General features: G+C 44.2%; 2 protein-coding genes across 5 annotated transcripts; both read left to right on the top strand.

Moving 5' to 3' along the window:
- Positions 1-930: 930 nt before the first annotated feature.
- lg24h1orf115 (linkage group 24 C1orf115 homolog) lies at positions 931-2,855 on the top strand. The gene is made up of 3 exons (XM_044187657.1): positions 931-982; positions 1,157-1,432; positions 2,189-2,855. Exons 2-3 carry the CDS (start codon positions 1,217-1,219, stop codon positions 2,327-2,329), a joined length of 357 nt encoding a protein of 118 aa, XP_044043592.1. The 5' UTR covers positions 931-982; positions 1,157-1,216; the 3' UTR covers positions 2,330-2,855.
- Positions 2,856-3,127: 272 nt separating this feature from the next.
- On the top strand, positions 3,128-12,070 carry LOC122871941 (solute carrier family 22 member 13). Of its 4 annotated transcripts, none has more exons than XM_044187570.1 (11): positions 3,137-3,540; positions 4,458-4,518; positions 4,643-4,736; positions 4,826-4,980; positions 6,823-6,991; positions 7,075-7,177; positions 7,727-7,869; positions 8,722-8,933; positions 9,674-9,782; positions 9,859-10,110; positions 11,748-12,070. In XM_044187570.1, the coding sequence occupies exons 3-11, from the start codon at positions 4,687-4,689 to the stop codon at positions 11,824-11,826; spliced, it is 1,272 nt and encodes a 423-aa protein (XP_044043505.1). In that variant the 5' UTR covers positions 3,137-3,540; positions 4,458-4,518; positions 4,643-4,686; the 3' UTR covers positions 11,827-12,070. The 4 variants fall into 4 exon arrangements, with proteins under 4 accessions (XP_044043502.1, XP_044043505.1, XP_044043504.1 ...); XM_044187569.1 differs by having other exon boundaries at positions 4,639-4,736; XM_044187567.1 differs by lacking the exon at positions 4,458-4,518 and having other exon boundaries at positions 3,128-3,540; positions 4,639-4,736.

The following is a 12,070-nucleotide window of genomic DNA, read 5'->3' as shown; positions in this document are numbered from 1 at the left end:
ATTTTTAGCAGGATAATGTAAAAAAAAAAAACATGTTGACAGATTTCCCTAAAATGTAAAGAAAACTTAATGGAGTCTGGTGGGAAGACGCCTGTTTCCACAGTGTATCCCACCCACCTTCTGTGCAGCTGTTCCAGCTGTAGTGCTGGTTGCCAGGTTCGGTCTGTGAGCACAGGGTTGCGTTGTACCAAACCTGGCAACCTCACTGTGATGACAAGAAAAACAACAACACATAACTCGCCCCTAAAACCCCAAACTGCAGTTTTTAGCCGTGCTAGCAGCGTCGGCTGATCCACCACTTCGGCCCCGACTAAAATATCTCAACTCCTCTTAGATGAATTGTCATGAAATCCGCTACAGACGTTCATGCTCCCCAGAGGAGTAATCTAATGTCTTTGATGATCCTCTGACTTTTCATCTAGCGCCGTCATCAGGTCAGCACTTTAATTTCTGCCATCAGCCTCAGCTGTGCTTTACTGTTAATTAGCTAACACGCTAAACTAAACTAAACCTGCTAAACGTGGGCACGTTAGCATGCTGATGTTAGCATTTAGCTCACCGCTGTGGCTAAGTGCAGCCTCACAGAGCTGCTAGCATGGCTGCTACATTTCTGTTTGTTTACAGGTTAAACAAACAAGATGCAACATGTTAATTAATGCGCTTTAGAGGCGGGCTAGCTGTTTCCCCCTGCTTCCAGTCTTTATGCTAAGCTAAGCTAACCACGTGCTGACTCCAGCTCCGTACTTAAGTCTGAACATCTCAGTCAGTTCGGGCCTCACTCCCATTCACTTCCTCTGATTTTATGACTCAATTACTTTAAATAAAACACATTAAAGTCAGAACGTTTTTCTACAAGACATGTTTTTCTAGTTTCTGATGTTGACTCAGCATCTCGGGGGTTTCAGTTTCAGTGTTTATTCTGTAAAACAAACAGCAGAGAATCAAACTGGAGGAGAGAGAAACACAAACTTCTGCTGCCGAGGTGAGTAAAACTTTACAAACTGCAGTTAACTTCAAGCAGGCAACGAAAAACTAACTCCGCATTCTTCTTCTAATCCTGCTTTTAGTGCGTTTTCATGTCAAAGCTCACAGAGTTTCCTGTGTCTGAAATGAGCTTCAGGCTACTAATAAAGTTTGACTCCTCCTCACTCCAAAGGTCCTCCTGCCTGAAAACAAGAAAAGGAGCAACGGTGCGACAGACGAGGAGGAACGAGGGATGGGAGCGCAGGAAGAGGAGGAGGACGCGGCTCCTTCGGCGGGGAAGAAGCAACAGAAAACCTCCAAGGAGGTGTTTTTCTCCGTCCTGCCGGATAAATACGAACCTCTGATCGAAGAGGCGGAGGAGGAGAGAGGGGAGACGCCGGAGGAGAGGAGGAAGAGGAAGGAGGAGAAGAAGAGGAGGAAGAAGAAGAAGTACAAGAAGTACAGGAAGGTAAGAAGAAGTGGTGACCTTTGACCTGAAGAGGTGCGAGGGAGACATTTTGTTTTGGTTTCAGTCCAAACTGACGAACGCCTGATTCATCAATAAAACTAACGTGATCAATATATAAATATTGAAATAAGAATATAAATAAGAACTAATAAAATAAATTAATAGAACAAACTGAAATTAATCTACAAATAAAAAGTAAATAATGTTAAACATAATAATAATAATACATAAGACATATTGATACGTGTACATGTACTGTGTGCAGCCGGCAGCAAACAGCACTCAGCTGCCGTCACAGGTTTGAATCCCCGAGTCTGTCCGATCGACGCTGACTCAGCAGTGAGTGACCTTTGACCCCAGCACGCAGAGTCAGCCTGATGTGATCAACGCAGATAAAGAAAGCAGCGAAGAAGAAGAAGAAGAGCGTGAAACGCTGTATTGTTAAAGCACGAACTAGTCTCATTACTGGAGATCTGATATTTAATGATAATGTTTGCACCGTCACGTCTGGCTTCTTTTTAGGGGAATATTATATATATATATATATATATATATATATATATATATATATATATATATATATATATATATATATATATATATATATATATATATATATAGATATATAGCGCTGTGTGCAGAGCTGTTGCACACTAACATCTTGTTTGTTTAACCTGTAAACAAACAGAAATGTGACAGCAGTCCGCGGCGGGGCCCTGCACCTTTGTTTTTTATTCCCTTTGTTCTGTCTGGCAGAACGTCAGGAAGGCGCTGTGTTTCGGCTGGCGCTGTCTGATGGCCGGCTTGCAGAGCATGGCCTCTGCCTATTCCACACCGCTCTCCGCTGCGTCCACGCTGGTGCCGGACGTTCGCCGATCCACCGGCAGCAAGGCATGATGGGATGGCGGGCCCCCGAGCGTGGACCCACATTGCCTCGGGGCCCCCCGACCTGTTTGGCGATCCGTCGACGATGTGGACGGCAGCCAGGAGCATGAAGACATCTGTTTTTAGTCAAATAAAGAAGCATGAATGAAGTCAAGTGTTTAACGCGCGAGGCTTTGCTGTTATTTATCATTTGCTTTTTAATTAATGGCGCAATTATAAGGATAAAGGAATATACTGATTAGTGGATGGCTATGAAATACTTATTAAAAACAGGAATAAAAGCTAAAAAATCCCTCCATAAAGCCATTTTAGATTCAAATTAACTGTTTTTTGGCCGATCTGATTAACTGTGATATGTGTTTACCCGGAGTTATTCATAATCTCTGTGTCTGTCTTATATTTTATACTGTAGGAACTTTAAATTCTTATTGCTCTTAATGATTTGACTTCCTGGCTTCAGAATAAAAGTAGCCAACTATGACTATATTAACACATGTACTGTATTTTAGCAAATAAATTCACTTTTAAACTGTTTAAATCCTCCATATGTCGTCCTTTCCACTTCCTTCTCTCCTTCCCTACTCCTCAGTCCTCCTTTCCTTTCCTTATCTACCTCCTCCTTCCTTTACCTGTGTTTCCTCCATCTTTTGGAAGTCAAGGAAAAGGGCAGCACTGTTAATACAGGTGTGTCACACGCGGCCTGCAGGTGTCGCTGTATCCCTGTGCTGAAACTGCTCCACTCCTTCCTGTCCTTATAAGGTGGAGAAGGCGGGGGAGGACTTGTGGATGAAAGTTCACTTTAAATGTGAAGTGCCTCTGCAGTCAACAGATATCCTGTTGCCACCAGCAGCTGTTCAGCCGGAGACACAGGAAGACCTGAACGGACTGAGACTGCTGAGAACAAAATGGGGAGCTCCTGAAATGTTTCCACCTCAAGACAAACTTTGTATGAAGCTAAAACTATAAAATTAATTAAGTCAAAAGAAATGAAAAAACTTGACCTGAGAGAGGTAATGTCTCCGCTGCAGCTGTCCGTCTACTGGCGTCTGTCCCTCGTCTTCGTCTTCACCTCTTTCCTCTTCTTTCTCGACATTTTCACGGACGCCATCGTCGCGGCCTCTTGTCGCCACGGCAACGGCACCGGCGCGGCGGGCAACCAATCACGGCCCGGGGAAGTTTCGGAGCGCGAAGCCGATTGGAGGACGGAGGGCGGGAACCGAGATGTGAGTGACGATCACTTTTATGGGGTTTTTCCATGATATTCCTGTAATATTTGAACGACTTTATGTGCTTTTAATTTAGCCTTATGTATTTGTAAGATACTTTTAAACAGCGGTGTCTTGTCAAAAACACATTACACAACACTCTCCAGATTAAAGTACAGAGCTAATGTACAACCTGAAGCTGTTAATGTCAACTGATTGTTAAAATCAACATTTTTGCTAAATAGTTTTGTTAGCCATCTTACCCAGAGTCAGGTGAGAAGATGGCTGTCATTCAGTTACAGAGATAGGTCCAGGACGTGTTAGCCTAGCTTAGCACAAACATTGAGCTAGGCTAGCAGTTGCTTCCAGTCAAAAAACTAAAAAAAATCTCTCTCTGATTCACCTGATGTATGTTGTTAGCTGACAAGCTAGCCACCGATTCATCCTGTAGTCAGCTGGGTTAAACTGACACAGAGCGCAAATAATTAGTCGACTGAAAGAAGATTAAATCGAGAAAATAATCTGCAGATTTATCAATATGGGGAAAAAATAATAATGCAGTCGCTCAGTAGCTTAAAAGCTAAAAGCCACAACGTCTCAGTTTTACATTTCTATGAGATACAACATGTAAATAAGTATTTTATTTTGTGTGTGTGTGAGTTTTTCCAGATTTGAAGCAATGTTGAATTACAATGCAGGCAAAGCGGCAACTACCCTGGGCCCCCAGAGGCCCCCAGAGGCCCCCAGAGCCCCAGATTCACTGTGTGTCAGTTGGTTTTGGTAATTCATGTAATTGCACAAGTTGCACATTTGCACCAGGAAGGTAAAATATCAATTTAGGAGGTCCTGCTTTAGTACCTGGTCTTGAGCTTAATTATTGTAGTTTATATTTTACTCACGTAAAGTTGTGTTTAATCAACGTCTTTTACACACAGAAACACTATTAATCCAGCTTAGGAGTACTGCCAAGGGACCAGCTGTCTGCTGTGTGACCGGGTACGCATAATAAAATACCAGAGGGCGGGAGGTGAGGTCAGTGGGGGCCCAGCGGACATTTTTTGGGGTAACGGTCGTTCTTTAGTAATTTATTTCCGTGTGTTTGTGTGTGTGCGTCAGTCAGTGTGTGGTTGGACAGACTGGTTGTCCTACGGTCAGACTCTCTACATGGTCGGCCTGCTGCTGGGGTCTCTGTTCGGAGGAGCGATATCCGACCGGTATAACACAAACACTCATCACACACGACGGTCTGTCACTTCAATGTGCTTCCACACTGCTGTACTCTGTGCCGGTGTTGTTTGTGCAGGTACGGGAAGCGTCCGGTGCTGCTGGTGTTTGTGTTCGTGCACGCCGTGTGTGGCCTCGTGCCCGCCATCCATCCTCAGGCGCTTCTCTTCCTCGCTGTTCGCTGCCTGACGGGCGTCTGCTGCTGCTGCATCAACATCTGCTCCTTCAGCCTGGGTAACAACAACAGCAACAACACAGACTTTCCCCTTCCTCCTCCCTTCTTCCCTTGTTCCCAAACTGGCCTCAGAGCGTTGTGGGTGACCGGTTGTCGGGTGAGTTTTATCCGACCACGGTGGGACGCGCTTGCGCACGTGGCTGACGAAGAGCACGTGTCCCAGATAAAGTCACGCTGACCGGGCTGAGTGCTAATGAAGCGAGACAGCTTCCAGCAGCTTTCTGACCGCCGCCGAGCCCTGGTTGGGGGACACATTTGGGGAAAGGCTGAACGGCTCTTTGGGGGCGGCAGGTTCATTACAGTCCACAATATTTAAGGAAAGGACAACCTGAGGATTTTAGACCTTTAACAGTAGTTTGTCCTGAGGGTGGCGCTAGAGGAAAGACCAGGGTTCCTGATCCAGGACCCCAGTCGGGCCAGGTCCAAATTATATAGATTGATTTCGAAATTTGTCTTGCGTCCCAAGGCGCACACTGTTCCACATACATAACAAAACAAATACTACAAACACGTATTACAGCCGACATTACGAATGAGCAGCTGCACATTGAGTCTAATCAGGTTTGGCTGGGTCCTGTAGTATTGGTGCAGGTCTCAGGTCTGTGTGTTTTAACCCCCGAGTGGACTCTCTCTTCATGCGCTGACTATCATCGCGATCACAGGACGAGAACAAGTCTTTTTTTGAAGTGCAGGAGAAATGGCTGCTGCCAGTGTTGCGGTTCTCTCTCTGTCGGGGTCTGTTCAGGTCCACTGCATCTCGGATCAGGTTGTGTTATCCTCAGGTTTATTCAGATTGGGTCTCTTAATTATGGGGGGGAGGGATCAGGTCCAGACTTATAGCGGTCAGAAGGTTTCGTGGCAGTTTGACCAGTAGTCGTTAGAGATATCTTACTCTGTGTTAAAACACTCAGCTCAAGTTTTAAGCCTCGTTACAATGAATGCTTCACACCGTTCATTAAGACACCAACCCCCCCCCGAATAAGTTCACAAGGCCTTCCTTATAGATCTCGCGTAGTCCAACCCAAATGTCCAAAAACTGAATATACGTCCTCCCTTCAGGAACAGCAATGCAAAATTCCCCCAAAAGAATCGAACTCACCGCAGGTGGAGCTGCGGATTCAGATCTCACTGGCTTCCTTTTCACTTCACGCGGACGAGGCACGACCGTAACAAAGAGCCAAACACCTTTTCCCTCTGCCTTCCCCACCCCGAACAGTTCTCTCTCCTTTGTTCTCCAGGCCACGCCCCCTTACACCTGCGATCCACAGATCACCTGACCAGAGTTAGCTACATGGAACTTTACGGATATTATTATTATTATTACTGTAAAGACAGATATACAACAGAGGTTTAACCTTGCAAGGCCATCTGATTTATATATATATATATATATATATATATATATATATATATACACCAGAGACGTCTGGTAAACCCGCTGCGTTTTGAGGAAACGTGTCATTTGACCCGGAAACCGTAGCAAAACGGTGTTTTCAGATTGATCGTGCACCTGTGTTCACTTCAGTGTGGTCAGAGTTTTCTTGGTGCTGCAGTCGGTGACTTAAAGGATCAGTTCAGGACAGTTTCGTCATGTCACAGATACATTGCCGTCGGTGTGTATGTCGGACGATAAGGAACAAGAAGTGTTTGAAGTCACGTAGAAACAGCTGATATTTCCGCATCAGATTTTTTTAAACTCAGGTGCTCGTGGTTTCTGTCCACGCAGGCAGGTTTGGTTTCCATGTGCGGAGAATTTGGGTAAACCGGCCCTTTAAGACACGTCAGCTTTGGCTTCATCAATGAAAACTCGCGGTTTAAAAGTGTTTGTGTTTGTGTTGCAGCGGTGGAGTGGACCCCCCCCGCCGCTCGGCTCTGGCCGCCGGCCTTCCTGCCGTTCTGCTTCAGCCTGGGGACGATGGGTGGAGCTCCGCTGGCCTGGCTCAGCCCCACCTGGAGACACCTGCACCTGTCGCTGGCTCTGCCTCAGCTCGTCTGTCTGCCGCTCTACCTGTAGGTGCACGCGCCTGCGTAGTTTCTGAAAACGATCTGAGCTAGTTAACAGCTTCGAGGTGTTTTTCTGTCTTTTTTTCAAGCTCGATCCCTGAGTCTCCTCGCTGGCTGCTGTTAAAAAGGAGGACGGATGTTCTGGACCGTTACCGTAGCAACAGCCCGGCGGATAAACAGTGTCTGGACCTGGTGAACACACGCAAACACTTAAGCTTAAGTCTGGTGATATTATATATTTTTATAGAAGTGTTGTGTGTGCATCACAGCCTCCATCGTCGTCCAGAAACTATTAAAACACATCAGCGAGCCGCTCTGCTGCACCGGGCGACACGTTCCTCCATCACCACGAACACACACACTGTAGTTTATTCTGCCTCCGCCCCACACACACCGTCCTGCTGCCCCAAACACTCACTACAGCACCACATGTGGATTCATCCGCCGCTGGAAATAGTCCCCAACAGATGCTCTGTTTCCTGCTGTTTGTCTGATAAAAACTACAGCGAGCAGCTGTTTGAGGAACTGAGCCTTTTTAAACTAAATATCTGCGAGGTGTTTTTAAAGATTTGCAGCAGGAGCCAATGGGCTCGCAGCCGAGAGCCGCAGACAGGAAGAAAAATATAAAATATCTCCAGACTTTTACTTTAACTTGTATAAAAGTAATCTCCAGTCATCGACCTTTGTCTTAAAATATCCAGACTGTCAGAGTTAACAGTGTGTGTGTGTGTGTGTGTGTAGCTGTTGGACTCGGACTGGTCTGACTTGCAGAAAGCCACCGAGGCTCAGAAGGAGCAGCCTCCTGAAGGCCACGCCCCCAGTGACATCATCCACCTGAGACACCCGACCGTCCTGCTGCGGCTGTTTATCATGAGCTACCTGAGGTACCACGCAAACAAACTGTAGCGCGTTTTAACAGATACGTAAATAAGATTAGAGGCGATTAGAAGAGATTTTCAGAATAAAGTTATAATATATAGAGAAAAAGAATGAAGTTGGTATATTTAGAGAATAAAATGAGTAAATCTTTCGCAATGACTTTCATAACAGTGGCCTGTATAGTTACTAAAAGTGAATTAAAAACCAGCAGGCAGCACAAGATAAAAGAGAAATAAAACAGGAGATTGTAGATTTAGAGTAAGTTAGTGTTTGGACACTTAAAAGGACCAAAGGGTGACAGTCTTATGCAACACACACACACACACACACACAGTAATATTGTTATATCAGCCGGAGATCTTTGTCGTGTAATAACCACAGCTGATACTCTAAACCACACTTCACTGATAGACAAGTGCAACTCGTATGGTCCTTTAAACATTTATACTTTGGTGCAAAAAACATCATGTGTTTCTAAAATTAAACTGATGAAGATGAGATGTGACATGAGACATGACAAGGTAATTTTCTTTTACAGGTCCTTTTTTTCAGGGGAATATCCTGGAAATAACTGTAATTTGGTACTAACTACATAGGAATTATAACCTTATTGACTGGAAAAGCACTTAAACCCAGGTAATGTATATTATATGTTCAGCTGACCAATCCAACACTGCCTCTCCTCTCCAGGAACCTTCCTAAGAATTCACAGTTAATTATCACTTCATTTCTAGGAAACTTGTCAGAAACCACGAGACCCATAAAATAAAGCGTTGGTTAAGATAAAAGGGCCGAGACGACTCAAGGTGAAACCAGATGAGATGTAAAACCTGTGTTTTTGTCTTCCCATCCTGCAGTGCAGCGTCAGCGCTGACGTACTTCGGCATCTGTATGAACATCGGCTCGTTTGGCGTTGGCGTCTACTCTGCCCAGTTCTTCTCCGGCCTATCAGAGGCTCCCTGCCTGCTCGTCCCATTGGCTCGCCTGGGACGCCGGCCAATCAGCATGCTCGCTCTGTTCCTGAGCGGAGCGGCCTGCTTCCTGTCGTTACTGCTGTCCAGATACAACGGTGAAATACCTGTGGTTCTGTGTAATAATGCTGCATATTACATAGCGTTGTTGTACTGTACTAGCTAGTTTACTACTAGTTAACTGCTAACTAAGCTAACTGCTAATAACATTAACCACAGGCTAATGGTTTTAAATATTTCTAAACATTAGCATTTCGAAAAACACTTGCTAATGTTTATTTTAATATAACATTAACATGCTAAATTATTAACTTAATGTTAATGTTTTTAAACATTTTAATAAAACGGGTTGATAATAACTTTGTTTATATAGCGCAAAGTTACAAACGTCTTTACAATAAATAATGATGAGACTACTAGACTGGGAAATGGAACGTAAGAGACAATAAAGTGCGTTTTTAGAAGTGATTTTAAAAAAACACTACTTTTCTCGAGATCTGAAAATGATAAAAAATGATTTCTTACCTTGTCCAAAAAAGAAAGGTGTGATTTCTGTATTTTTATTTGAATTAATTCTGTGTCCCAAGAGTCGAACTACAGCAGCAGGTTTTAGAAGTACAGTAGCGAATCGTCAGCATAAAGTTGGATGCTTTTTTTTTTTACTCATACCTTAGTCTAACGCTTATAAACATGATTATAAAATTAGCGTTAGCACATTAATCCACTCCAAGTAATGGGTGTTCTGTCTGCCCACGAAGCTCTGGACTGACCCGTCTCTAAGAAACAAAAAGGATCCTGTTATTGATCTGTAATCAGGTAACACTCATCATGTGTGCAGGTGAGCCTGTGTTGGTGATGAGTCTGGCTCTGCTGGGGAAACTCTGCATCCTGGCTGCCATCTTCATCTCCATACTGTACAGCATTGAGCTGTTCCCCACTGTGGTCAGGTACAAACTAGCACACGCGGTATATCGATACCTTTGGCGCAGTATATATAATGTTAACCATGTCATATTAATCCAGACAGCGGTGTGTGTCCCTGGTCAACTTGTGTTTCCGGCTCGGTTCTCTGGTCAACTCCCTCGTCCCCCACAACCCAAATGGAGCGATCTCATTGGCTGCCATGGTTGTGTACAGCAGTGGACCAATCATAGGCTGCGGTCTGTGCCTGCTGCTGCCGGAGACCAGCGGCGTCCCACTTCCTGATTCGGTGGAGGACTGTGACAGGCAGCCTCGGCCCCGCCCACCCAGCATGGGCGCCCTCTGGAGGACACGGTGAGAAAAAAAAAACACACAAACTGTGAACTTTATTGACCTTTATTTATTGAACAGCAACAACTGAACAGGCTTATATAAGAGATATATAATTGTTTGTAATTCCCCCTGTTTTATAAGTATATTGCATTATATTTTAGTAAGAAACCTCCCTGTTTACCTGTTAAAGTCAGCATAATGTACATTTCCCCAGCAACAGAGTCACGTGGTACTCACCACTCTGCTTAAACACTTACTAACACCAATGCTGTTTTCATACACTCATTAACTCCGGTTGCTTCTACTTTCTTGTTTCCGATCAACGTAAAGCTACCGTCAGTGAAGCGCAACACTTCCTCCTCAGTCGCTTCCTTTCTTACTTGCTTTTAACATTAAAAACTGTCCTGGTCAGTGCCAAAGCTTTGGTGACATCATTTCTGGGAATGAAGAAATTACAGAACATCGAACCCGCAACCTCAAAAACTCCTGAAAAGTCTTCTGAGACTTCGAGCCACTTGGGAAGAGACTCGTGAAGCTTTATTGTTTTTAGCTTGTCACTCTTTCCTCTGGACGCCGGCCTTCAAAATTCAAGGAGTGAGCTGAGGATTGAATCCAGGCCCAGACTTGGATGTCCCTGATGGAGGCCACAAGCCGACAAGCGTCGGTCGTCCTTTATACTTCAAGTGTTGCTGGAGTTTTGACCTCTTCAGACTTTTTCTCTAACCTAGTTTGGAACTCCAAATCTTAGCTTATAGGAAAACATCCATCTATCATATCTTATCAAAGATTTCAGTCTTTCTTCTGGGCGTTCACCGACTTGCTCAGATTCAAACCTACAACAAATCTCATGCAGGATTTTGTGTGACTTAGAGCGCCATTCCTCAGTCTTTATCTTTGATGTTGGGTTGCAAAATACAGACTCAGCTCGGTTTGAACTTCTGATTTACAAACACTTTGAGCCGCAGGATCTTTTCTGAGTAATCGCAGAATCTCTTCTGGCTGTTGTCCTTAAAAGTGCGATCACTCACTTAAGCGCGACTAAAACCCCAACCACACAGAATATTTAAGGAGGATGAAGCAACCAAATGAAACGTTAAATATTTCAACAACTGACACGTTTCTCAGAGCTTTTCGGTCTTTCTTCTGGGTGCAACTCTGTCTCCTGTGAATTACTTTTATTTAGAAGTCATTTGCATTTTGAAGAAGAAAAACGCGACGCTCTAACAACTCTGCCCCTCACGTTTCTACCTTTTTCTAAAAGTTACCACAGGTAGGTCTTACGACCTTTAACCACAACGCCCTTCTGTTTCTTTACAACAGCAAAGTAAAGTTAAGTAAAGTGCAGTACGCTTCGGCTTCGCACAAACCACTGCAGGCCTGAACCTTCAGATTCAGAACGGTTTTGCAAGAACACACTGATCGAGCTGTTCAGTCACGTTGCAACTTGAAAATCATAACGAGTGTTTTAACACTTTGAACCAGAAAGTCACATATTCAGGAAGTTTATTCTTCTTCTTCTTTCAAGTAAATAATCAACTACGGTTTGTTTAATATCTTTACAAGAAAGAAAATAAATTACGTGACACACACATTAACAGCTGCAAAGTGAATCATTGTGCTGATTTACAGTGTGTGTGTGTGTGTGTGTGTGTTTTCAGGAAGCTGGTGAGCGGTCAAACCACGAACGCAGAGATCCTCCCTGCAGAGAAAGACGACACACACACAGGACTGATATGAACACACACACACACACACAGTCTGAGGCTTAGTTTGTTTTAACTGTAACGAGCAGCTTTAATTTTTGTGTTTAGTTCTGATTTTAAATTAAAGACCAAAAAGCTGAGGGAGCACAGAGCGATCAGCGAGTTCAGATTAGAGAAGACGAAGGTGAGCGAACATGTTGCAGGAGGTGTGTTTTATTCCCATGTTGTTGTTGTCACTTTGTTTTCATCGCTGTGAAAATAAACCGAACTGAAACGGC

This window comes from Siniperca chuatsi, linkage group LG24 (assembly GCF_020085105.1).
Source record: "Siniperca chuatsi isolate FFG_IHB_CAS linkage group LG24, ASM2008510v1, whole genome shotgun sequence".
Taxonomy (NCBI): Eukaryota; Metazoa; Chordata; class Actinopteri; order Centrarchiformes; family Sinipercidae; genus Siniperca; species Siniperca chuatsi.
Note: the sequence above shows the minus strand (reverse complement) of the source record. Positions and strands in the feature narration are given on the sequence as shown.